Source organism: Salmo salar, chromosome ssa18, assembly GCF_905237065.1.
Source record: "Salmo salar chromosome ssa18, Ssal_v3.1, whole genome shotgun sequence".
Classification (NCBI taxonomy): domain Eukaryota; kingdom Metazoa; phylum Chordata; class Actinopteri; order Salmoniformes; family Salmonidae; genus Salmo; species Salmo salar.
Window position 1 is genome coordinate 32,749,677 of NC_059459.1, and position 27,422 is coordinate 32,777,098.

The 27,422-nt window shown below is 43.2% G+C and overlaps 1 protein-coding gene across 6 annotated transcripts in view; it reads right to left on the reverse strand.

The window, feature by feature from the left end:
• LOC106560244 (collagen alpha-1(XIX) chain) overlaps positions 1-27,422 on the reverse strand; it is a 242,966-nt gene that overhangs the window by 212,963 nt on the left and 2,581 nt on the right. For all 6 annotated transcript variants that reach the window (XR_006760420.1, XM_045701046.1, XM_045701045.1 and 3 more), the window contains exons 3-9: positions 27,088-27,168; positions 26,386-26,485; positions 19,156-19,279; positions 18,433-18,708; positions 14,242-14,322; positions 8,933-9,100; positions 7,584-7,646 (exon numbers count right to left, since the gene is read on the reverse strand). Coding sequence is in view for 5 of the 6 variants with exons in the window: in XM_045701046.1 (XP_045557002.1) it covers positions 7,584-7,646; positions 8,933-9,100; positions 14,242-14,322; positions 18,433-18,708; positions 19,156-19,279; positions 26,386-26,485; positions 27,088-27,168 (893 nt within the window). In the remaining variant the exon portion in view is untranslated. The remainder of the gene's footprint in view (positions 1-7,583; positions 7,647-8,932; positions 9,101-14,241; positions 14,323-18,432; positions 18,709-19,155; positions 19,280-26,385; positions 26,486-27,087; positions 27,169-27,422) is intronic.

Genomic DNA, 27,422 nt, shown 5'->3' on the forward strand with positions numbered 1-27,422 from the left:
TTGGTGCTCCAACGTGCATAATTGGGTTTATCTCTAACTAGCTGAATGTTTGCTGTGTGATCATGTATTGACAGTGGTGACAACGCTTTTCACCATCTACAAAATTAGACATTGAAAGCAAAGCTAGATTCGGTGGTGAAGGTTGCTGACGAGCCCTTCACCAGTATCGCGTTACTCAGAACCTACACTGTTCTCGGGGCAGGTCTGCCAGTTTTCACTAGCAGAAGGGACTTTTCGTAACAGGTTAGGAGAATGAGGTTCAGGTGAGGAACAGGGTTTGGGATAGGGTTAGCTGAAATGCATTAACAACAACAAAAAACGTGACTGGAACATATCTAGCTACAACCAGGCCTGCCCTGAGAACACCCTCCGTTTCCACTAATATGATTCTGCTAAAAAACAACACTATCTCTGACAATGTTTACTGTCTGACAATGTGTTGGCAGTGGTGGCTAAACATTTAGGAGTCTTTGAAGTTCGTTGTTAGCATCTGAAAGAGAACGCTGGCTGTTGCTTTGACCTATACAGTGCGTTTGGAAAGTATTCAGACCCCTTCACTTTTTCCACTGCTGTGTCACGTTACAGCCTTATTCTAAAATGTATTAAATAGTTTTTTTCATCAATCTACACACACAATACCCCATAATGACAAAAAAAGCAGGATTTTAGAAATGTTTGCAAACATAAAAAAATATGAACTATCATTTACATAATTATTCAGACCCTTTACTCAGTACTTCCCCGGGTCTGTGCCTCGACACAATCCTGTCTTGGAGCTCTACGGACAATTCCTTCGACCTCATGGCTTGGTTTTTGCTCTGACATGTACTGTCAACTATGGGACCTTATGTAGACAGGTGTGTGCCTTTCCAAATCATGTCCAATCAATTGAATTTACCACAGGTGGACTCCAATCAAGTTGTAGAAACATCTCAAGGATGATCAATGGAAACAAGATGCACCTGAGCTCAATTTTCAGTCTCATATCAAAGGGTCTGAATACTTATGTAAATAAGGTATTTGTTGTTTACTTGTAGTAAATGTGCAAGCATTTCTAAAAACTTGTTTTTTCGCTTTGTCATTATGGGGTAATGTATGTAGATTGATGAGGATTTTTTCAAATTTAACCCTTTTAAGGATTGAAAATGTGGAAAAAGTGAAGGGGTCTGAATATTTTCCCGAATGGACTATTTTCTATTGCGAAAGGCGAGCAACATAATATGAATGGAGAAATAGAGACGTTTATATTTGGTAGTAAAACCATAAGCCCTATTAACGTAGGCTGTTTTTAATGCCTTAAGGGATTTTGTGGGCTGAGTTTATGTGATGTCATTACTCCTCGAGAAGAAAACCTTAGAATACCACTGACTGTCAGCCAACTGGATATCAAACACATTTCATACCCTCTTTCATTAAGGATATCCTTTTATCTTCTTCCATCCATCCCTCCATCCATCCATCCATCCATCCCTCCATCCATCCATCCATCCATCCATCCATCCATCCATCCATCCATCCCTCCATCCCTCCATCCATCCATCCCTCCATCCATCCATCTCTCCATCCATCCATCCATCCATCCATCCATCCATCCATCCATCCATCCATCCATCCATCCATCCATCCATCCATCCCTCCATCCATCCATCCATCCATCCATCTCTCCATCCATCCATCCATCCATCATCCATCCATCCATCCATCATATGATTTTTACTAGACCGTGGCACTAAGTTACAGAAGCTCTTCACTTCAATAAATGTATAAAATTCACTGAGTCTCATGCTTAATTCCCATTGGAAGTCCAGATCTAAGAATGACTTTGAACCGACAGCCGACTCATTCAGGTTTTACAGTATTACCTTAACTGAGCGTTAAGCAGGGGATAGATGGGTCATATGGAACTGAATTACTGTACAGCTCAAATGAAGTAGAGAAGCATAGCCACTTCTTGAAGACTCCAACTGTACATGTACATACAATAGATGAACGTGTGCTAGAGGATAGAAATAGCAGAATGATGACTTTTTATAGAAAGAGGGAACAGAAATTATCATCATCATTATAACCTTTTAATGCACCCCTTACAAAGTTATTGGCAATTTAGCTTGGCTTTTACAGAGATTAATACAGAAGCTCCATACTATTTAGACTTTAGAGCATTTAAACAGAATCCTAATGAGAACTGTGGGTTACTTGTTATGACCTTACAAGGAAAACGTTGGGGGGAAATTGGGGATTACTTTGTGGTTGTTTTACTTCAAGAGAAGAGAAAGTATAAATCCAGCACTGCGGTGAAAGTTGGATGGAGGATCCTAATCCAGTTCACAGTGATTAAACAGCTGTGGTTATCCAGGGTTCTACAGAAAATTAAACACATCAATCCTGATATTATAAGAAGGCAGCTTCCTTGAAAGGAAATCAGTTTTTCCTAATGGCCTTGCATTATGTTATACGATGTACAGCCCTAGTACTATGTTATACGATGTACAGCCCTAGTACTATGCTATACGATGTACAGCCCTAGTACTATGTTATACGATGTACAGCCCTAGTACTATGTTATACGATGTACAGCCCTAGTACTATGCTATACGATGTACAGCCCTAGTACTATGTTATACGATGTACAGCCCTAGTACTATGCTATACGATGTACAGCCCTAGTACTATGTTATACGATGTACAGCCCTAGTACTATGTTATACGATGTACAGCCCTAGTACTATGCTATACGATGTACAGCCCTAGTACTATGTTATACGATGTACAGCCCTAGTATTATGTTATACGATGTACAGCCCTAGTACTATGTTATACGATGTACAGCCCTAGTACTATGTTATACGATGTACAGCCCTAGTACTATGTTATACGATGTACAGCCCTAGTACTATGTTATACGATGTACAGCCCTAGTACTATGTTATACGATGTACAGCCCTAGTACTATGTTATACGATGTACAGCCCTAGTATTATGTTATACGATGTACAGCCCTAGTACTATGTTATACGATGTACAGCCCTAGTATTAACACATTCAACAGCTCCAAGGTGGAATAAAATGTAAACATTGACGTAGTCATGAAATTATAGCTTTTTATTAATCCTTTACAATACCCAGAATGTGTTTAGCACTGTACTACAGATGTATTCCATTCCGCCCTGCCTGCTTGCCTTCTCAACGAGCTGTCACTAATTTAATTTAGTCCCACAATGCACTTCTTCTAAAAGTGATAATAATGCCAGGAATCCTATTCGGGGCAGTTGATTGGTTGTCACAGTGTCACTGAACCCAGCCTGTCTGTCAAAACGTATAACTTCAACAGAGGTACAGTAATTAAATGACCCTTTCAGAAATGACATGTCTTTGTATTGGATTCACAGTTGAATAGAACAAGTAAATGGTGTGCTCACAGGAATCTATTCACCTCAGTATGATACGTTTGGAGTTTTTCCTACAATTTTCTGAGGCAACTAGTTACTTTGAACCTGAAAAAAAACAACTAATTATGACTTTAAAGAGATTTATTTTGTGCTACTTTTATTACGATTTAATGGTAGCTAAAGTGCCAAGACTAGTTCAATAAGGATATATGGACTGAGGTGTTTTCTTTGGTCCTAGTAGACCACTATAACAAACCTAATGTCACTTCTACACCAGGAACATACTAATTATAACGGAGAGTTTCACAAATAACCCAATTCCCCCTCCTCTCGGTCGGTCCTACAGGTAGAATGATTTAAAGCTTGTGTAGCTGTTGTACTTTCTCTGAATTCCTGAGTGGTTTTAAGGGAAAAACAGAAGGACTGCATTCCAAATGGCCCCCTAGTCTCTATATAGTGCATTTCTTTTGACCAGGGCCTATAAGATATCCCATAGGACTCTGCTCAAAGTAGTGCACTATATTGGGAATAGGGTGCCATTTAGGACACAACCAAGTTCCTACTAGCTCTGAAAAATGTCTTTACCCAAACTACACCACTCTATGGTAATTGGGTCAATGACCACAAAGACCATCTGGTCCTAATAGGCGAATCACCACCTGTTCAGAGTAATGAATTCCTATCATTCTTCATTCCCAAACACACTGACTCTTCTTCTCTCTCTTTCTGTCAAACACACTGACTCTTCTTCTCTCTCTTTCTGTCAAACACACTGGCTCTTCTCTCTCTTTCTGTCAAACACACTGACTCTTCTTCTCTCTCTCTCTTTCTGTCAAACACACTGGCTCTTCTCTCTCTTTCTGTCAAACACAGACACTTCTCTCTCTCTTTCTGTCAAACACACTTGTTCTTCTCTCTCTCTCTTTCTGTCAAACACACTGGCTCTTCTCTCTTTCTGTCAAACACACTTGTTCTTCTTCTCTCTCTTTCTGTCAAACACACTGACTCTTCTTCTCTCTCTTTCTGTCAAACACACTGACTCTTCTTCTCTCTTTCTGTCAAACACACTGGTTCTTCTTCTCTCTCTTTCTGTCAAACACACTGGCTCTTCTCCCTCTTTCTGTCAAACACACTTGTTCTTCTCTCTCTCTTTCTGTCAAACACACTGGCTCTTCTTCTCTCTCTTTCTGTCAAACACACTGAATCTTCTTCTCTCTCTTTCTGTCAAACACACTGACTCTTCTTCTCTCTCTTTCTGTCAAACACACTGGCTCTTCTCTCTCCCTCTTTCTGTCAAACACACTGGCTCTTCTCTCTCTTTCTGTCAAACACACTGACTCTTCTCTCTCTCTTTCTGTCAAACACAGACACTTCTCTCTCTCTTTCTGTCAAACACACTTGTTCTCTCTCTCTTTCTGTCAAACACACTGGCTCTTCTTCTCTCTTTCTGTCAAACACACTGACTCTTCTTCTCTCTCTTTCTGTCAAACACACTGACTCTTCTTCTCTCTCTTTCTGTCAAACACACTGGCTCTTCTCTCTCTTTCTGTCAAACACACTGACTCTTCTTCTCTCTTTCTGTCAAACACACTGGTTCTTCTTCTCTCTCTTTCTGTCAAACACACTGGCTCTTCTCCCTCTTTCTGTCAAACACACTTGTTCTTCTCTCTTTCTTTCTGTCAAACACACTGGCTCTTCTTCTCTCTCTTTCTGTCAAACACACTTGTTCTTCTCTCTCTCTCTTTCTGTCAAACACACTGACTCTTCTTCTCTCTCTTTCTGTCAAACACACTGGCTCTTCTTCTCTCTCTTTCTGTCAAACACACTTGTTCTTCTCTCTCCCTCTTTCTGTCAAACACACTGGCTCTTCTCTCTCTCTCTTTCTGTCAAACACACTGACTCTTCTTCTCTCTCTTTCTGTCAAACACACTGACTCTTCTTCTCTCTCTTTCTGTCAAACACACTTGTTCTTCTCTCTCCCTCTTTCTGTCAAACACACTTGTTCTTCTCTCTCTGCCAAACACACTTGTTCTTCTCTCTCCCTCTTTCTGTCAAACACACTGGGCTCTTCTCTCTCTCTTTCTGTCAAACACACTTGTTCTTCTCTCTCTGCCAAACACAATGGGTCTTCTCTCTTTCTCTTTCTGTCAAACACACTGGGTCTTCTCTCTTTCTCTTTCTGCCAAACACACTGGGTCTTCTCTCTTTCTCTTTCTGCCAAACACCCTGGCTCTTCTCTCTCTATTTCTGTCAGTCCCTTCGGCCCTCGGCCCTCCATTCACACGCCATATACACAAGTGTCCCTACGCTGAAGAAGTGAAAATTATGGAGGGTGTATTAAACCCTCCGATAGCCACTTCAACGGCTTCAGAGCGATGTGGAATCCCATAACGCACCACATTATTTTTGAGTTCGTACAATTTCACACAAAACAATGGAGAGGCGTAATGGAGAGCCACCTGTACTTGTTTGTGTCTGATTTCGAGGCTTGAAACACGTAGCAAATTAAATGTTTAACTGATACTGACGGTTATATATTGTAAAATGACAGGGGGAATCTGAATTTCATGCTCGTTCTATTACTTTAGTTTTAGTTTATTCATTCTACCATTTAAAATAACAATCACACCAAATGTGAAAATCCACACATAGACATTAGTAAATTCAGTCTGGGACATATTTCCATTGTTAAATCATGGAGGATAACACGCAATACAGTCTGGGACATATTTCCATTGTTAAATCATGGAGGATAACACGCAATACAGTCTGGGACATATTTCCATTGTTAAATCATGGAGGATAACACGCAATACAGTCTGGGACTTATTTCCATTGTTAAATCATGGAGGATAACACACAATACAGTCTGGGACATATTTCCATTGTTAAATCATGGAGGATAACACGCAATACAGTCTGGGACTTATTTCCATTGTTAAATCATGGAGGATAACACACAATACAGTCTGGGACTTATTTCCATTGTTAAATCATGGAGGATAACACACAATACAGTCTGGGACATATTTTCATTGTTAAATCATGGAGGATAACACACAATACAGTCTGGGACTTATTTCCATTGTTAAATCGTGGAGGATAACACACAATACAGTCTGGGACATATTTCCATTGTTAAATCATGGAGGATAACACACAATACAGTCTGGGACATATTTCCATTGTTAAATCATGGAGGATAGCACGCAATACAGTCTGGGACTTATTTCCATTGTTAAATCGTGGAGGATAACACACAATACAGTCTGGGACATATTTCCATTGTTAAATCATGGAGGATAACACACAATACAGTCTGGGACATATGTCCATTGTTAAATCATGGAGGATAGCACGCAATACAGTCTGGGACTTATTTCCATTGTTAAATCATGGAGGATAACACACAATACAGTCTGGGACATATTTCCTTATTTCTGTCTCTGTCTGTGTCTGTCTTTTCTCTGTCTGTCTATTCTCCATATGTCTTTTCACTGTCTGTCTTTTCTCTGTCTGTCTATTCTCCATATGTCTTTTCACTGTCTGTCTTTTCTCTGTCTGTCTTTTCTCTGTCTGTCTTTTCTCTGTCTGTCTTTTCTCTGTCTGTCTTTTCTCTGTCTGTCTTTTCTTTGTCTGTCTTTTCACTGTCTGTCTTTTCACTGTCTGTCTTTTCTCTGTCTGTCTTTTCTCTGTCTCTGTCTCTCTGTCTCCATCTCTGTCTCTCTGTATCCATGTCTCCATCTCTGTCTGTCTCCATCTCTGTCTCTCTGTCTCCATCTCTGTCTCTCTGTATCCATGTCTCCATCTCTGTCTGTCTCCATGTCTTCATCTCTGTCTGTCTTTTCTCTGTCTATGTCTGTATCCATCTCTGTCTGTCTCCATCTCTGTCTGTCTCCATGTCTTCATCTCTGTCTGTCTTTTCTCTGTCTCTGTCTGTCTCCATCTCTGTCTGTCTCCATCTCTGTCTGTCTTTTCTCTGTCTCTGTCTTTTCTCTGTCTGTCTCCATCTCTGTCGGTCTTTTCTCTGTCTCCGTCTTTGTCTCTCTCCCTGAAATATGTGACTGTAAGGAAGCACAACAGCTTTATCTCTGTTAGAATTGTAACCGAATTCTACAGGTACAATACCTGTGCACACATGCACAGTCATGATGGTATTTATTGAGCCAGATAGATATTCAACATCTCCTTTACCTTGTCTCCTTGATCTCCTTTCTGTCCTGGAAGTCCTGCCAAGCCTGGTAGACCTTGATCACCCTACAAAGAACAAGAACATTTAATTGATGTAATTTACCTGAACTAGCTTGCTAATGACTGTCCGTCCACACATTAAAATCTCCCCAAAGACATGACAAATTCCCCAAGGTACCCCTCTGTCTGAAGTCTGCTTTCAGAACACTTCCATGGACATTAGTGGAACCACCTCTGGAGATGGTGGCCATGCCTCAAACAAAGCAACTACATATTTGTGCCAAATTACTGCTAATAAGCTTTTATTTCCTGCCTTTGGTTGGCATCCAAGAAAACTCATTGGCATAAATAAAGCTTTAATTGGTTATTTATTTTCTAGTTTAATACGTTTGGTGGCAGCAGTGGGATATTTGAATTTGGAATTCTGAATGCATGGTTCCATTAGAACAGAACAGAACACTCCAACCCATTAGGATTCTAATTGCTGTTTGGACAGATTGTAACTGAGGATTGCTCAACTCCGATCTCCTATATCGAGGTTGAGTTGAGTATTGATAAGTGGTCGCACGATTTGCTAGCAACAACATTGAGTTGCCATCAGTCGATACATGAAATTCTGAAAACGCTTGCCTGTATCTATTTTTGTCCTGTACAACAAGAGGTCCTTGTTGAAGGGTGCTGAAATTCATACTTTTAATTAAAAAAATTATCCAATACAACAACCAACCTTTTCCTAGTTTGTGTTGCTCAACTCAGCATGAATGGACTTGTGCCATTTTAATGTTAGATTACATAGTACGTCAAGGCCTCTACATCTCCCGTCGAGCAACACAAACCCGTTGAGCAACACAAGTGTGAAGGACAGAAGTTGTATAGGACAAACATAGGTACAGGTAAGTTTTCAGATTAACATTTTTTACAAGCATCGACTGATGTTGACTCAATGTTGTTGCTAGACCAGTTATCAATACTCAACTCCTCCTCGATATAAGAGAACGGATATAAGAGAATGGATATAAGAGAACGGATATAAGAGAACGGATATAAGAGAACGGATATAAGAGAACGGATATAAGAGAACGGATATAAGAGAACGGATATAAGAGAATGGATATAAGAGAACGGAGTTGAGCGTTCCTCAACTTGACTGATTGTACCACAGAATTAAATAGAAAACCAAGATGGCTGCCTTCATTCTAGAGTTAATAAGGTTTATACCATAGATCACTCTAGTAATATGTATGGTTACGTCCGTAATGGCACCCCATTCCCTATTGGCTTTGGTCAAAAGTAGTGCACAAAACAGAGAATAGAGTGGGGTTTGGGACGTAGGATATTTCTATGGACTGTACCTTCTCTGCTGAACATTGACATCTGTCACTGCTGGAATGCTGGAACCGCTGGACCTGGGCTGGCTGGACGGGCTGGGAGAGCATCTGGGGGAGCAGGCCTGCTCCAGCTGTATCCAAGGGATTGGGAGTCACCCCTCCAGCACCAGGGTCCTCCCTGCTAGGCTCACACTGTAGGATCAATACAAAGATATACAGTGGCTTGCGGAAGTATTCACTCCCCTTGGGATTTTTACTATTTTGTCGCCTTACAACCTGGAATTAAAATAGATTTTGGGGGGGTTTGTATCATTTGATTTACACAACATGCCGACCACTTTGAAGATGCAAAATATTTTTTACTGTGAAACAAACAAGAAATAAGACAATAAAACAGAAAACTTGAGCATGCATAACTATTCACCCCCCCAAAGTCAATACTTTGTAGAGCCCCCTTTTGTAGCAATTACAGCTGCAAGTCTCTTGGGGTATGTCTCATTCTTCAAGGCAAAACTGCTCCAGCTCCTTCAAGTTGGATGGGTTCCGCTGGTGTACAAAGTCATACCACAGATTCTCAATTGGATTGAGGTCTGGGCTTTGACTAGGCCATTCCAAGACATTTAAATGTTTCCCCTTAAATCACTCAAGTGTTGCTTTAGCAGTATGCTTAGGGTCATTGTCCTGCTGGAAGGTGAACCTCCGTACCAGTCTCAAATCTCTGGAAGACTGAAACAGGTTTCCCTCAATAATTTCCCTGTATTTAGCGCCATCCATCATTCCTTCATATCTGACCAGTTACCCAGGTCCTGCTGATGAAAACATCCCCACAGCATGATGCTGCCACCACCATGCTTCACTGTGGGGATGATATTCTCGGGATGATGAGAGGTGTTGGGTTTGCGCCAGACATAGCGTTTTCCTTGATGGCCAAAAAGCTCAATTTTAGTCTCGTCTGACCAGAGTACCTTCTTCCATATGTTTGGGGAGTCTCCCACATGCCTTTTGGCGAACACCAAACGTGCTTCCTTATTTTTTTCTTTAAGCAATGTCTTTTTTCTGGCCACTCTTCCGGAAAGCCCAGCTCTGTGGAATGTACGGCTTAAAGTGGTCCTATGGACAGATACTCCAATCTCCACTGTGGAGCTTTGCAGCTCCGTCAGGGTTATCTTTGGCGTCTTTGTTGCATCTCTGATTAATGCCCTCCTTGCCTGGTCCGTGAGTTTTGGTGGGCGGCCCTCTCTTGGCAGGTTTGTTGTGGTGCCATATTCTTTCCATTTTTTAATAATGGATTTAATGGTGCTCTGTGGGATGTTCAAAGTTTCGGATATGTTTTTATAACCGAACCCTGATCTGTACTTCTCCACAACTTTGTCCCTGAACTGTTTGGAGCTCCTTGGTCTTCATGGTGCCGCTTGCTTGGTGGTGTTGCAGACTCTGGGGCCTTTCAGAACAGGTGTATATATACTGAGATCATGTGACAGATCATGTGACACTTAGATTGCACACAGGTGGACTTTATTTAATTTGTTAATTAGTTCTGAAGGTAACTGGTTGCACCAGATCTTATTTAGGGGCTTCCATAGCAAAGGGGGTGAATACATATGCATGCAACACTTTTCAGTTTTTAAAATTTTTTGAAACAAGTAATTTTTTTGATTTCACTTCACCAATTTGGACTATTTTGTATATGTCCACTGCATACAAACTGTTTAGACACATTACTCTGCTATTTAAGGGCCAGTTTCCTGGAACCACCTTAAGCCTAATCATTTCATGTTATTATTCAATTATGTTTTCTAGTTCACTTGAACTTGAGTCCAGGGATAGACAGCATTTTGGTCTTGAAAGCAATGTAAAATCTCCAGTGAAAGTGCTATTTAGTTTAGGAGTAGGCTTCATTTGGGTATAGGAAACCTGTCACAAGCATCAAAATGAGTAGACCAAGGTGCAGCGTGATCTTGTAGTTTAATGAAAAAAATGAACACTTTACAAATTAAACAAGAATGACAGCAGACAGTTCCGTCAGGTACTTACAACTAAACGGGAAATAACTACCCACAAAAAATAAAGGAAAAACAGGCTGCCTAAGTATGGCTTCCAATCAGAGACAACAATAGACACCTGCCTCTGATTGGAAACCATACCCGGCCAAAACATAGAATGCCCACCCACCTATCACACCCTGGCCTAGCTAAACAGAGAAAACACAGCTCTCCTAGGTCAGAGCGTGACAGTACCCCCCCCCCAAAGGTGCGGACTCCTGGCCGCAAACCTGAACCTATTGGGGAGGGTCCGGGTGGGCATCTATAATTGGCAGCGGCTCTGGTTCGGGGCGTAGCCCCCACACCGCCCGCTGATCCCACCGCTTCTGTGTCGCCGGAGGAACCAGACCGTGGATCAGCGCTGGAGGCTCTGAACTGCCGACCGCCGCTGAAGACTCTGAGCTGCAGGCCGCCGCTGAAGACTCTGGGCTGCAGACCGTCGCTGAAGACTCGGGGCTGCAGACCGTCGCTGAAGACTCGGGGCTGCAGACCGCCGCTGAAGACTCGGGGCTGCAGACCGCCGCTGAAGACTCGGGGCTACAGACCGCCGCTGAAGGCTCCGGACTGGGGAGCGTTGCTGGAGGCTCCGGACTGGGGAGCGTTGCTGGAGGCTCCGTACAGAGGAGTGTCGCTGGAGGCTCCGGACTGAGGAGCATCGCTGGAGGCTCCGGGCTGAGGAGCGTCGCTGGAGGCTCCGGGCTGAGGAGCGTCGCTGGAGGCTCCGGGCTGAGGAGCGTCTCTGTAGGTTCCGGACTGGGGACCTTCGCTGCAGGCTCCATGCCATGGATCATCACTACTGGTTCTGCGCCATGGATCATGACTGGAGCTTTGTGCCATGGATCATCACTGGAGGCTCCGGGCCATGGATTATCACTGGAGGCTTCGTGCCATGGATCATCCCTACAGGCTCCGGGCCATGGATCATCACTGGAGGCTTCGTGCCATGGATCATCCCTACAGGCTCCGGGCCATGGATCATCACTGGAGGCTTCGTGTCATGGATTATCACTACAGGCTCCGGGCCATGGATCATCACTACTGGCTTCGTGCCATGGATTGTCACTGGAGGCTTCGGACCATTGATTATCACTGGAGGCTTCCTACGGGGAGCTGGAACCGGTCTCACCAGACTGGGGAGACACACTGAGGACCGCGTGCTCAAAGCAGGCACCGGCCATACTGGGCTATGGAAGCGTACTGGAGGGAGAGTGCGCGGAGCAGGCACAGGACGTACTTGGGCTATGGTGGTGCACTGGAGGGAGAGTGCGCGGAGCAGGCATAGGACGTACTGGGCTATGGTGGTGCACTGGAGGGAGAGTGCGCGGAGCAGGCACAGGGTACACTGGGCCTTGGAGGCACACTGGAGGTCTGGCGCTTAGGGTTGGCACAATCCGTTCTGGCTTGATGTTGACTATAGCCCGGCAAGGGCGGAGCGCTGGTACAGGACGAACTGGGCTGTGCTGGTGAATGAGGGGTACCGTGCGTAGAGCAGGTGGAGGATAACCTGGGCCGAAGAAACGCACTGGAGGCCAGATACGTTGAGCCGGGGCACTTCTCCCTGGCTGCCGGCCAACTCTAGCACGGCAACGGTGAGGAGCTTGCACCGAGCGCACCGGGCTGTGAGTGCGCACTGGCGACACAGTGCGTATCACCGCATAACACGGTGCTTGCTCAGTCACTCGCTCCCTACGGTAAGCCCGGGGAGTTGGCTCAGGTCTTAAACCCGCCTTAGCCAATCTCCCCGTGTGCCCCCCAAAAAAACTTTTTTGCCGCTGCCTCTCGGCCTCCTGTTGCTTGCCTAGCCGTTCCTCCCAGTATCATCGTTCCGCCTTCGCTGCCTCTATCTCCCATTGCGTACGGCGATACTCCCCAGGCCTTGTCCAGGGTCCTGCCCCATCTAGGATCTCCTCCCAGGTCCACTCCTCTGAGCCATACTGCTTGGTCCCGCTCCTCCTCCTGGAGAGTGCACGCTGCTTGGTCCTCTTGTGGTGGGTAGTTCTGTCACAGGCGTCAAAATGAGTAGACCAAGGTGCAGCGTGGAATGTGTTCATCTTGTAGTTTAATGAAAAAAAATGAACACTTTACAAATTAAACAAGAATGACAGCAGACAGTTCCGTCAGGTACTTACAACTAAACGGGAAATAACTACCCACAAAAAAACAAAGGAAAAACAGGCTGCCTAAGTATGGCTTCCAATCAGAGACAACGATAGACACCTGCCTCTGATTGGAAACCATACCCGGCCAAAACATAGAACACAAAACATAGAATGCCCACCCACCTATCACACCCTGGCCTAGCTAAACAGAGAAAACACAGTTCTCCTAGGTCAGAGCGTGACAAAACCAGACAATTATAATACAACACATGTTGAAATGCAGTTCTCAAATAGTCTGAAATGTAATAACAGTTCCGTACCACTACCGCATTTATAATCAGTTAATGTCCGATGATTCATTGACCCAATGAACCATATTGACTGAGCCCCAGTACTGAAACTCAATGCACAATGAGATAACATCCTGGTTATGGAAATATATTATAACTGTCATTGGCCAAAGGTGAGAGGTCACTGAATCACACTATTTCCAACCATATAGACCACATGTGACCTAGCACATTGAATCAACATAACCCAACACTCACTGAGATGACAACATGGTTATGAATACATATAGGCCTAACTGTCAAAATGTCGAAGGTCACTTTGACAGTTAGCAGTCCAAATTGCACACTTTTTCCTATGGGCTCTGGTCAAACGTAGTGTACTATACTGTGAATAGGGTGCTATTTGGGATTCATCCACAGTCTGTAAGGTCACTCTCCATTGACCTGGTCTGCAATATGAGCTAACAGAAGAATATCTATCTATCAATCTATCAATCAAATGTATTTATAAATCCCGTTTTACATCAGCAGCTGTCACAAAGATATTGCACAGTAACCTGGTCCCTTATGGAAAAAACATAATTCAGTTGGGTAGTTTTCAAGAAGGACAAACACAACTCAACCAGATTATATTACCTACTACCCTTAAATTCAAATCTCGACCAAGAAACCAGTTCCACTGCTTTAAAAATATATATTCCCCTCTAATCAGGGACTGCTTTAGACCAGGGAAACCAGGTGGGTGCAATTAATTATCAGGTAGAACAGAAAACTAGAAGTACTCCGGAACTCGAAGGGTAAGCATTTAATACCCCTGCTCTACTGTATATCAAGCCACGTGGAAGGTCTCATGTATGTCCTAAAATGTGCACCGTACATAAAAGAAGTGTAAAATATCTTACCGTAGATCCTGCCTGCTCACAGCAGTTCTCCATCTCAGCCAGGTATGGGTCACAGTAGATCAGTATTTGTTGCAGTTCGATCTGGAGAGAAAGACATCTGTTAGGGACATTATGATGATTCAGATAGAGAGAAAAACTTTTTAAAATGCTAGAAATATATATTTTGAAATATGAAACATGTTTCTTTGACTGATACAAACACAAAAAGTGTCCAGTTGTGCGGAGGATTCTAGAATGGTTCTTTAAGGGTGCAAAAAACATTAGATATTACAAGTACGTTCCCAGAACACATTTCCTCTGTTCTTTAAAGGTTCCAAGAATATTTCATTAGGTTGTGGTAACACTGACTGGACAAGAGATATGTTCGCAAAACACAGAAACTGACCAGTTGTGCAAACATTCAGTTATCAAATAAAATGTTATTTGTCACATGCGCCGAATACAACAGGTGTAGACCTTACCGATAAATGCTTACTTACAAGCACTTAACCAACAATGTGGTAGCAGAGAGAACAGTCTATGACAGAGAGAGGACCCATGCAAAATCTTTTCAGTCTCCTGAAGGGGAATAGGAGTTGGTGTGCCCTCTTGTCTTGGTGTGTTTGGACCATGATAGTTTGTTAGTGATGTGGACACCAAGGAACTTTTAGCTCTTGACCCTGGTCGATGTGAATGGGGGCATAGTCGGTCCTCCTTTTCCTGTAGTCCACTATCAGCTCTTTTGTCTTGTTGAGGGAGAGGTTGTTGTCCTGGCACCACACTGCCAGGTCTCTGACCTCTGCCCTATCGTCGTCAGTGATCAGGCCAACCATTGTCATGTTGTCTGCATACGTAATGATCAAATCAAATCACATTGTATTTGTGACATGCACTGAATACAACAGGTGTAGACGTTTCCGTGAAATGCTTAATTACAAGCCCTTAACCAACAATGCAGTTCAAGAAATAGAGTTAAGAAAATATTTACTAACTAAACTAAAGTAAAAATAAAAAGTAACAATAAAATACAATACCAAGGCTAAATGCACGGGGTACCGGTATTGAGTCAAAGTGTGGGGGTACAGGTTAGTCTAGGTAATTTGTACATGTAGGTAGGGGTAAATGACTATGCATAGATAATAAACAGCGAGTAGCAGCAGCAGCATTAAAACAAAGGGGGGGGGCTTCCTCTGACACTGCCTAGTATATAGGCGCTGGATGGCAGGAAGCTAGGCCCCATTAATGTACTGGGCCATACGCACTACCCTCTGTAGCGCCTTATGGTCAGATGCCGAGCAGTTGCCATACCATGCGGTGATGCAACCGGTGAGGATGCTCTCGATGGTGTAGCTATATAATTTTTTTGAGGCTCTGGGGACCTATGCCAAATCTTTTCCGTCTCCTGAGGGGGAAAAGGTGTTGTCGTGCCCTCTTCACGACTGTCGTGGTGTGTTTGGACCATGATTACAGTATGTGTTGGTGATGTGGACACCAGGGAACTTCAAATTCTTGACCCGCTCCACTACAGCCCCGTCAATGTGATTGGGAGATGTGTTGTTGCGTACCCTTACCACTTGGGGTCGGCCCGTCAGGAAGTCCAGGATCCAGTTGCAGAGGGAGGCGTTAGTCCTAGGGTCCTTAGCATAGTGATGAGCTTTGTGGGCTCTATGGTGTTGAACGCTGAGCTGTAGTCTATGAACAACATTCTCACATAGGTGTTCCTGTTGTCCAGGTGGGAGAGGGCAGTGTGGACTGCGATAGAGATAGCGTCATCTGTGGATCTGTTGGGGCTGTACGCAAATTGGAATGGGTCTAGGGTGTTCGGGATGATGTTGTTGATGTGAGCCATGACCAGCCTTTCTAAGCACTTCATAGCTATCGACGTGAGTAGTCATTTAGGCAGGTTACCTTTACTTTCTTGGGCACAGGGACTATGGTGGTCTGCTTCAAACATGTAGGTATTACAGACTCGGTCAGGGAGAGGTTGAAAATGTCAGTGAAGACACTTGCCAGTTGGTCCGTGCATATGTTGAGTACACGTCATGGAAATCCGTCTGACCTCACAGCCTTTTCGATGTGAGCAAGACCTGTTTAAGGGTCTTGCTCACATCAGCTATGGACAACGTTATCACACAGCTGTCTAGTTTCCCTTTGTAGTCCGTAATAGTTTGCAAGCCCTGCCACATCCGACGAGCATCAGAGCAGGTGTAGTAGGATTCAATCTTAGTCCTGTATTCATGCTTTGCCTGTTTGATGGTTCGTCTGAGGGCAAAGCGGGATTTCTCATAAGCGTCTGGATTAGTGTCCCGCTCCTTGAAAGCAGCAGCTCTAGCCTTTAGCTCGTGAGGATGTTGCCTGTAAACCATGGCTTTTGGTTGGGAAATGTATGTACTGACACTGTGGGGACGACATCGTCGATGGACTTATTGATGAATCCGGTGACTGAGGTGGTATTCTCCTCAATGCCATTGGATGAATCCCGGAACATATTCCAGTCTGTGCTAGCAAAACAGTCCTGTAGCGTAGCATCAGCGTCATCTGACCACTTCCGTATTGACCGAGTCACTGGTACTTCCTGCTTTAGTTTTTGCTTGTAAGCAGGAATCAGAGGATAGAATTATGGTCAGATTTGCCAAATGGAGGGCGAGGCAGAGCTTTGTATGCGTCTCTGTGTGTGGAGTAAAGGTGGTCTAGAGTTGTTTTTCCTCTGGTTGCACATGTGACATAATGGTAGAAATGAGCTAAAACGGATTTAAGATTGCCTGCATTAAAGTCCCCGGCCTCTAGGAGCGCCGCTTCTAGATAAGCATTTTCTTGTTTGCTTATTGCCTTATACAGTTCGTTGAGTGCATTCTTAGTGCCGGCATCGGTTTGTTGTGGTAAATAGACAGCTACAGAAAATATAGATGAAAACTCTCTTGGTAGATAGTGTGGTCTACAGCTTATCATGAGGTACTCTCCCTCAGGCGAGCAATACCTTGAGACCTCTTTAATATTAGACATCGTGCACCAGCTGTTATTGACAAATAGACACACACCACCACCCCTCATCTTACCAGACGTATCTGTTCTGTCCTGCCGATGCATGGAAAACCCAGCCAACTGTATAAAATCTGTGTTGTGGTTCAGCCACAACTCGGTGAAACATAAGATATTACAGTTTTTAATGTCCCGTTGGTAGGATAGTCTTGAGCAGAGATTATCCAGTTTATTTTATAAGTTACCAATAATGCAAAAAAACACACAAAATAGCACAGTTGGTTAGAAACCCGTAAAATGGCAGCCATCCCCTCCGACGCCATTCCCATGATGATGGTTTTGGAATTGTGCATGGCCATGCAGTCTTGGGTGAACAGGGAGTACATGAGGGGACTAAGCATGCACCCCTGAGGGTCCCCCGTGTTGAGGATCAGCATGGCAGATGTGTTGTTGCCTACACTTACCACCTGGGATCATCCTTGTAACATCAGGTGAATGTGTTTTGTACCCCAAAAGAAACATTGTAGAATCATCCGAATAACTGGACAGTTTTGGTGTTTTGGGAACATATATTTTGTGATGTACCCACAATGATCCCACCAGACTGTTCCCACAACCTAATGAAACATCCTGGGAACCTTTAATGAACAGATTAAATGTGTTGTAGGAATGCTCTCGCAACATCAGTCAAATGTTAAACATTCATCACCATGAATGGACCGTTTTTGTGTAACCAGAACATTTGCAGAACCTAACGAATGTTCTGGGAACTTTCACAGAGCCAATTTTGGTTTGCTGGGAAAACATTACTGGTACACTGTGTTATTACATTACCTGGAAGCCTAATGAGAACTATTGGGGAATGTTCTGTGATGATTGTTACAGATGTTGTGAACAACATTTTAGTGAATGTTTGGAGAATATTCCAACGATATTTCATTTAAAATATTTTTTCAAAAATAAAATATTTTGTTATCATAAGGGATGTTATCATCCTACTGTTAGATAAAACCCTAACTAGAACTTAATGGGAATCTTAGCTAATGTTCTGGGAATGTTCCTGGTTTGCTGGGACCCTTCTTGACATTGCCCTTGAAGGCAACCTTATATAATTACTGTATGTTTAAAACTATCATGTCGATCTCATGGACTGTCAGTCATTTTATCCGTTGCTCCGTCTATGAATTTCAGAATGATTATATTTCCAGATTGTGGCTTTAGGCCTAAACGTACATCTACAGGCCGTCCATCCTCCACCCGGGTTGTAATCAGTGTATATCCGCTGGGGTCGATTTCATCCTTCTCGTCTGTCAGCCTCCTCTCTATTAGTTTACAGTCCATGTAAACGGAGACGATGCTGCTCTGGACCGCCACACCCAGCTTGTGCCACTGGCGGTCAAACAGGGTGTGCAGGTCTCGGCTCTTAAAGGTGTAGTGGAGGCTGTTCTTCAGAAGGCCCCGGGCTGAGAACTCCACTGCTCGTTTAGCACCGTCCAACACTACAGACACCTGAAGATAGAGCCGGAGGAGATTGTAAGACATTATATCGTCTCATAACAAGTTATAAAGCTTTATACCTGCCGGTAAAGTGTTACCTTCCATTCATTACCATTACCATCAGGGTCATGGTAGATACAAGCATCAGTCATGGCATGAAAATGTTTATCAATTAAACAATGGTTAACCAACCGACAGACCGACCTACTGACCACCCGGCCAACCGACTTGACTGACCTACCGGCCAACCGACCTACCAGCCAACCAACCGACCGACCGAACGACCTACCAGCCAACCAGCCGATGGACCGACCGACCAGCTGGGCCAACTGGCAGAGTGAGTGAGCGATCGACTGATCAGTCAATCAACCAACCAATAAATCAAAATAGATCAAAACCCACTTCAATGCTATACATCCAGACATCATGAATATCCTTTTAGGGGACACTCTGACCTACCTGTGTACCTCCCGTCTGGTCAAATATCTGCCACAGATACCAGCGGTCTTTCTTTGTGGTTTTCCTCAGCCGGAAGGTGGTAACTAGAGAGTATTCACTGGACAGACCGTTGGGGAACACCAATCTGAAAGAAAAAATGTACATTGTTCGAGCTCCATATAGTCAAATTCAATCGCAAAAATATATGAAACTTAACAATGGGCCTCACAATGAAAATATTGTTTCAGAACCTTCAGTCTTGGTTGGAAGAGCATTAATATGCAAACGTAGAAGATTTGACCCATAAAATTAGCATTTGCTAAATGGACTGTCAAAAATAAACATTCAGAATGAATATGAATAATCATGCTGGATGTCTTATAGCTTTCTATGTGTAGTAAGCAAAACAATCAACTTGAATCACTTGACAACGTTCTTCTATAGCCCCCTAGTGCACAATGGCCGCTTACATAAAAAGCTAGAATTTTATGCAAAACATGATTCATCCAGCCAGATTAAATTTATTTCAGCATCCCTGTCATTCCAAATCGAATAATCATTTATTCAAACTTCAATTAAATTCCTCTTACTTCACATACACGTCTAGACTAGAAAACACAAGACCATGGCTAACTACAGTATATAGCTTAGAAAGAAAACATTGTTATAAAGAGAAAAATAAAAAAAGGTAACAAAGAAGAAAAGGCAATAGGTTTGTTAACCCAGACGTTTCAGTTCAACTGAACACTGCTGGCTGAACATCTCTAGCACATTGGGAAGACTGAATGTAATGGGGATGGTGCCACCAAAATAGATGGAACCTCATTCATTATAGAAACACTAACACTATTCCTCTTCCATTTCTTCACTGATACTTCTCTCCTCCTATTTCCTATTTCCATCCTGTTGAATAAACACTTTAACCCCTCAAACTGAGCCTGGGACTGATGTTCAGATTAGACTATAGTAATGCATTAACAGCTAAAAGTCAAGCACCAGAAACACAATCATTCAGGTTTAGCAGAAATCACAATGATGCAATGATGCGGCCATTCAAAGACATGGGGAGAGAGAAAGAGAGAGAGGAGGGAGCAACAGAGAGAGCGGGATAGAGACGGAGAGAGAGATCAAGGAAGGGAGGGAGAGAGATGGGTGGGAGGGAAAGAGAGAGAGGAGGTCTGGGGAGCGAGAGAGAGAGAGACATTCAGAAAGCAACACAGAGAAAGGGGGGAAGAGAGAGAGAGAGAGAGAGAGAGAGAGAGAGAGAGAGAGAGAGAGAGAGAGAGAGAGAGAGAGAGAGAGAGAGAGAGGTGACATAAGAGTAAGCGAGAGACTAAGCTCACTTCAGATAGCCGGAAATGAGTTCTCCTCTTCATAGATCATGTCATAATCTCTCAGAGCCATACCCCTCCTGCCCTGTGTGTCCCTTGAATTCTCACAGAATGTTGACACAGCATATGATTAAAATATATATGCAGCGAGGTAAAGCCACAGAAAGATCAAATGCTTTCTGAGGGTAGGTGAGAGAAAGAGAGAGACTGGGAAGGTGAATCGTCGCCTTGGGGCAAAAAGAGAACATTTATATTGCAATTCAATGGAGAGAGATGAGCAGGACTATTCATAAAACTAGAGGTTTATTCCCTGAGATTCCACCTAAATGATTTGGAATTCCTGCATAAAACAGCAGAGATCCCATCTGGGCACATAAGGCAATTCCACGTCTATTCCACGTTGGTGAAAACAATATTGATTCAACCAATGTGTTCCCAGTGGGATAGGTACGTGTACAGAATAAGGAGAGAGATACATTAAAGGAATTCGACTAATTCAACCCAGAGGGGACTAAAACATGTACTTTTAATTTCCATTAAACCTTTAATATCACAGGTTAGGTCTCACTGAGCTGCAATCTGTTCTACAGGGGAGAGCTGTTCTTCATGGTACAGTGCCTTGAAAAAGTATTCACCCCCCTTGGTTTTTTTCCTATTTTGTTGCATTACAACCTGTAATTTAAGTAGATTTTTATTTGGATTTCATGTAATGGACATACACAGAATAGTCCAAATTGGTGAAGTGAAATCAAAAAAATTACTTGCTTCAGAATTTTTTTTTTACTGAAAAGTGGTGCGTGCATATGTATTCACCCCCTTTGCTATGAAGCCCTTTGCATCTTGAAAGTGGTAGGCATGTTGTGTAAATCAAATAATAAAAACCCCCCCAAAAAATATATTTTAATTCCAGGGTGTAAGGCAACAAAATAGGAAAAATGCCAAGGGGGTAAATACTTTCGCATGCCGCTGTATTTCTATCTAATGTTAGTGTGTGTAAATGAGACTGTTGAGGTCATTTACACACATTATCTACACTGGAACACTTGAACCCTAAGGGTTAGATGTCAAGGGTTATACGTTACTGACACCTCCTCCCACCCTCTACCCTCCTCCTCCTCCTTCTCATCCTCCCCCCCTCCTCCACAGCTTACCATCTGTGGCTCAAACACATGCTCCTATCAAGTGGATTTGGTTTTTGAACAGCGTTTGCTTTTCCCCCAAACACATTTAAAGTCCTCTCCTTTCTGAATGCCAGTCCAATGGTGCCTGTCTATGAATCGTCTAGTTCAAAACTAGGACCCTTCGTTTTAACCTCTGGTCTAGAAGTGCTTCATTTGATGAATATTGCTCATTCACCCACAGAAAGATTGACCGTCAAAACGTTGATTTAAAAGAGGCTACCCTCTTACTGCTGTGGGGCCGGGTTGTGGAGAGAAATAAAGTACAACTTTAGTGACAAAACTTTCTGAAAACTATTTTATTTGCTCTCTTCTTTCACTCTTTGACAAAGTGAGTCTGACAGAAATCTAATCATGGATGCCAAAATGACTTGCATCGTCAGCTCGTGTTCAAGACACAAACAAGAAGCACAACCAGATCAAGCTCGGAACGAATATGTTACCTCGTTGATGCAGAGACTATGAATATGCAAACAATCAAAGAAAGTGTGAACGCAAGCACTTTCTGTCAAACTCAAAAGTGTGTGTGTGTGGGTGGAATAGAGAGAGAGAACAAAGAATAGAAAGAGAGAATAGAGAGAGCGAGAGAATAACCCCAGTTGGAAACAATGAATTTGCAATTTCACTGATGTGTTCGGTGGTATCATAAGAGACAGAATACTGAGAGAGATAAAAAGAAAGTTAAAAAGAAAGATAGAAATTGTACTTACATTACAGGGTAGAATACAGTAACACATTGATACTTATATTATAGGATAGAATACAGTAACAAACTGAGACTTATATTACAGGGCAGAATACAGTAACACACTGAGACTTACATTACAGAGAGAATACAGTAAAAGTACTTACATTACAGGGTAGAATACAGTAACACATTGATACTTATATTATAGGATAGAATACAGTAACAAACTGAGACTTATATTACAGGGCAGAATACAGTAACACACTGAGACTTACATTACAGAGTAGAATACAGTAACACACATACTTATATTGCAGGGCAGAATACAGTAACACACATACTTATATTACAGGGCAGAATACAGTAACACACTGATACTTACATTACAGGGTAGAATACAGTAACACATTGATACTTATATTATAGGATAGAATACAGTAACATTCTGAGACTTACATTACAGGCTAGAATACAGTAACACACAGATATAGAAATGGAACACCTCCAAACCCACTCATGAATAGACAACAACACAACCATCCAGCAGCACTACCCATAACTCACTGAAATAGCACCAACATACAAAATTGTGTGTGCACCACAGACAGACAGACAGACAGACAGACAGACAGACAGACAGACAGACAGACAGACAGACAGACAGACAGACAGACAGACAGACAGACAGACAGAAGACGACAAAAAGACAGACAGACAGACAGACAGACAGACAGCAGTGGTACTTGATTTCATTTTGAACTCCAGAACCTGTCATTCAGCTTGGCATACAGACATAATGTACAATCACACAATCAGTCCACTAAGAGAGGATAGATCCCTCCATCTCTGTGGAACAGTATTAATCACACAATCAGTCCACTAAGAGAGGATAGATCCCTCCATCTCTGTGGAACAGTATTAATCACACAATCAGTCCACTAAGAGAGGAGAGATCCTGTTCTGGGTAAGAGTATCAATTTGGCCTGGGAGCTGCCAGATCGACAGAACATTAACCAGGCCCAGAAAGTCGAGCCCCTCTGCCTTTCCTGAGAGTAAAGAGAGAGATGTTTGGAGGTAGGGGGAAGGAAAGGGAGGAGGTGAGGAAAGGGGAGGAGGGGAGGAGGGAAGAAAGGAAAGGGGAGGGGAGGGGAGGAGGAAGGAAAGGGGAGAAAGGGGGGGTCCTCTGCACCTCATGTTGTCCCCCCTACCTCCTTCTCAAATCCCCCTTCACCGGACCTCCCAGCTGACAGGCAACATCACCTGTCAAAGTACTCAGATAATTGGAGATGAATGCGGTCTCTCGCCCTCTCTCTCCCCCTCTCACACACACTCTCTTCGCTCTCCCTTCTCTCTTCCCCCTCTTTCTCACCCCCTCTCTCTCACCCCTCTCAATCTCTCTTGCACTCTATTCTTCTCCCGCTTTATGTCTCTCAGCATCGATCTCTCTCTCCCCCTTTCCCCCTCCCATTTGTCTGTCTGTCTGTCTGTCTGTCTGTCTGTCTGTCTGTCTGTCTGTCTGTCTGTCTGTCTGTCTGTCTGTCTGTCTGTCTGTCTGTCTGTCTGTCTGTCTGTCTGTCTGTCTGTCGGGGGGCAAACATAAAGTAGGAATTCATATACCTGTATATATATCACAGTAGCATCATATACCTGTATATATATCACAGTAGCATCATATACCTGTATATATATCACAGTAGCATCATATACCTGTATATATACCACAGTAGCATCATATACCTGTATATATACCATGGTAGCATCATATACCTGTATATATACCACAGTAGCATCATATACCTGTATCTCTCTCTCTGGTCTCTCTTTCTCTCTTTCTGGTCTCCCTCTCTCTGGTCTCTCTCTTTCTGGTTTCTCTCTCTCTCTCTTGCATATCTTTCTCTCTCTCCCTGGTCTCTCTCTCTCTTTCTGGTCTCCCTCTTTCTGGTCTCTCTCTTTCTGGTCTCTCTCTGGTATCTCTTTCTCTCTCTTTCTGGTCTCTCTCTCTTTCTAGTCTCCCTATCTCTGGTCTCTCTCTCTGGTATCTCTCTCTATCTCTCTTTCTGGTCTCTCTCTCTCTGCTCTCTCTTTTTCTGGTCTCTCTCTCTCTCTCTAGTATCCTATCTGTCTCTCTGGTCTCTCTCTCTCTGGTCTCTCTTTTTCTGGTCTCTCTCTCTCTCTCTAGTATCCTTTCTGTCTCTCTCTGGCTGTCTCTCTCTTTCTGGTCTCTCTCTCTTTCTAGTCTCCCTATCTCTGGTCTCTCTCTCTGGTATCTCTCTCTATCTCTCTTTCTGGTCTCTCTCTCTTTCTAGTCTCCCTATCTCTGGTCTCTCTCTCTGGTATCTCTCTCTATCTCTCTTTCTGGTCTCTCTCTCTGGTCTCTCCTTTCTGTCTCTCTCTCTGGATCTCTCTCTATCTCTCTGGTCTCTCTCTCTTTCTGGTCTCTTCTATCTCTGGTCTCTCTCTCTGGTATCTCTCTCTATCTCTCTTTCTGGTCTCTCTCTCTCTGATATCCTTTCTGTCTCTCTCTGGTCTCTCTCTCTCTAGTATCCTTTCTGTCTCTCTCTGGTCTCTCTCTCTCTTTCTGATCTCTCTCTCCTGATGACATGAGATGTCATCCTGCAGTGAGCCAGGGTGGAAACCCAGTTTATTCCACATATCAGCTGAACAGGAGGCGGCAAACCTACACCCTGAGAAAATATTTGTTTGCTGCAACGGAAATCCGATATCATCCTGGCTTGTTTTCAAATCTGAGGCCAGTCCAGGCGGTCTATGCCATGTGGGGGACTGATTTATGTGAGTGAGTTTGTCCATTTAATAGGTGGATAAACTCCCTAAACAACTGTGAATGTTGTGCAGTATGCCTCTCCTTTAGAGTCTATAGAGATCCATTGGAACAAGCTGGGCAAACAGAACCGAATCAGGTGGTTCGCTTTATGTATTATCTCTCATGATGGACTATAAACAGCAGCACGACCATGACCACACCTCTGGTATATATAATACAAACCACCAACATATATTTATCTTTGACTTACAGTAGCTCAAGTAAAGTACAATGCATCCATTAGTGTAACCACTAGTACAGTTAATATAGTAAAAGTCCATTAGTACATGCATGTAAGCCTACTCACATGTCTCTATAGTATATCTCCCAAAGCCAGAGCCTGTTCCAATTAGGTGTTCAGTCACACAGCCTCTACTCTGACTGGCAATTCCAATTATCTCAAGTAAAGAACACTACGCAGCCATTAGCGTGATCATTAGTACACAACCTACAGATGTTGGATCTTAATTTGATCACCCTGTTGCAGGAGAACTAGAACGTGTAGTGTATTTGATATTTAAAAAGGATTCTAAGTGTTTGAAATTTCCACTTTTAAATTTCAGACTTGATTTTATATGACAAAAATGTATCAACCCTGAAAAAAATGTCCATTCATTATAATCCACAATATAATGATTCACATTTTCCTGTTGCTGCAGGATTCTTCTCCTGCTGTAGCAAACTGGCTCAAATGAAGATCCTACCCTGTACTGTATGCCGTTAAGCCATAGCTTAATGGAAACCGCTCCAACAGAGCACAGCCACATGGCCTGAGGGATCAGGACTTCAGTCAATTCCAAAACAAAGCAACTTGATCACCCACTGACTGAGAGACTCGTACAGTAACTAGTGTCCAAATAGACCTGGCCAGACTAGCCTCTAGTCACACCCAAGATGTCCCCAACCCAGCAGGCCCAACTCAACTCACTCTGTTGGCTCAACTCCCTCCTCTAGCTGTCAGTGAGCAGTTAGATTCAATGAAAAGAGAGGGAACAGAGGAAACACACAGACTAGACGATCAGCGACTAGAGAGATAACGCCCATTTCATGGATACTAGCAAGCTTTGGCGAACAACAAAACTGCTGTCATGCATACTGTTTGAAGGATACACCCATGAGGGGAGATCTGAATGACTCGATCGGTGATTATCTCAACAAGTGTTAGGCCAGAGTAATGAAACTACCCCCCAGTCACACCCAAGTGTCCCCGTGGCCCAGCCTGGCACTACTCACTCTGTTGGCTTGATGAGGGGGCTGCTCCCCAGCCGGAATGATGGTCGCTCCTCTGTCACTGCCCCCTTTCTCAGGAGAAACTTTTCTGTCAGATCAAAACCTGCAAAAAAAGAGACAACAGGATGAGAAGGGCTGGTTTAAACTCAAGAAGTGTCCTTCACTGACATAGATTTAGCCTAGTCCTGACCTGGAATAAAAAACACTTTCTATGGAGATGGTCTGTGTTCAGCATACTGGTACTAGGTGTTGTTTTAAACTCCAATAGGGTTATACAACAATATGGATTGAGTCAGGACTCCTGTCCAGTTTGATCCATTTCTATAATTACTTGAAAGACAATAGATTTGATCATCAGTGCTCCCTCAAATAAATTGGTGCATGGCACCTCTGTTAACGCAGGGTCAATTACAGAGTATTTCTGTTCTGTGTTACATAACCTGTGAACATATTCATGTTTTCTCACGACACGTCTGAGACATGAACGTTATTACCCCCTTGGATCAGAGCCAAACAGATTGAGTACGTCCCAAATGGCACCCTATTCCCAATATAGTGCACTACTTTTGACCAGAGCCCTATGAGCCCTGTTCAAAAGTAGTGCACTATATTGGGAATAGGGTGCCATTTGGGACATACCCATTAAGAGGGGGATGGATTTATTTCAATTGAGGGAGGTGCACACCATAACACTGTAATTCTTACCGATGAATTCTGGCTGTGGACCAGTTAAACTGTAGGAAAACCGGTCCTTGTCTACTTTCAATGGAGGACATCTAGAGTTGTCTAGAAAACAGGAATAATATCATCAGCCATACAAGGTTCATATTCATTGAAGTCAAATTTAAGATGCAGACAGCAAACAAGTGCAGAATACCTTCTAAACATTTCAGTCACCAAATACTGAAACTTTGAGTTCTGATGTCTGACAGCGAGGTTGATGATTTGGCACTTAACCATTGGTTGATGTGCACAGCAGGACTGCAGTATAGTTAGCCTGCGACGTGACCAGTGTCTTTCCATGTGGAGAGGCACTTCAG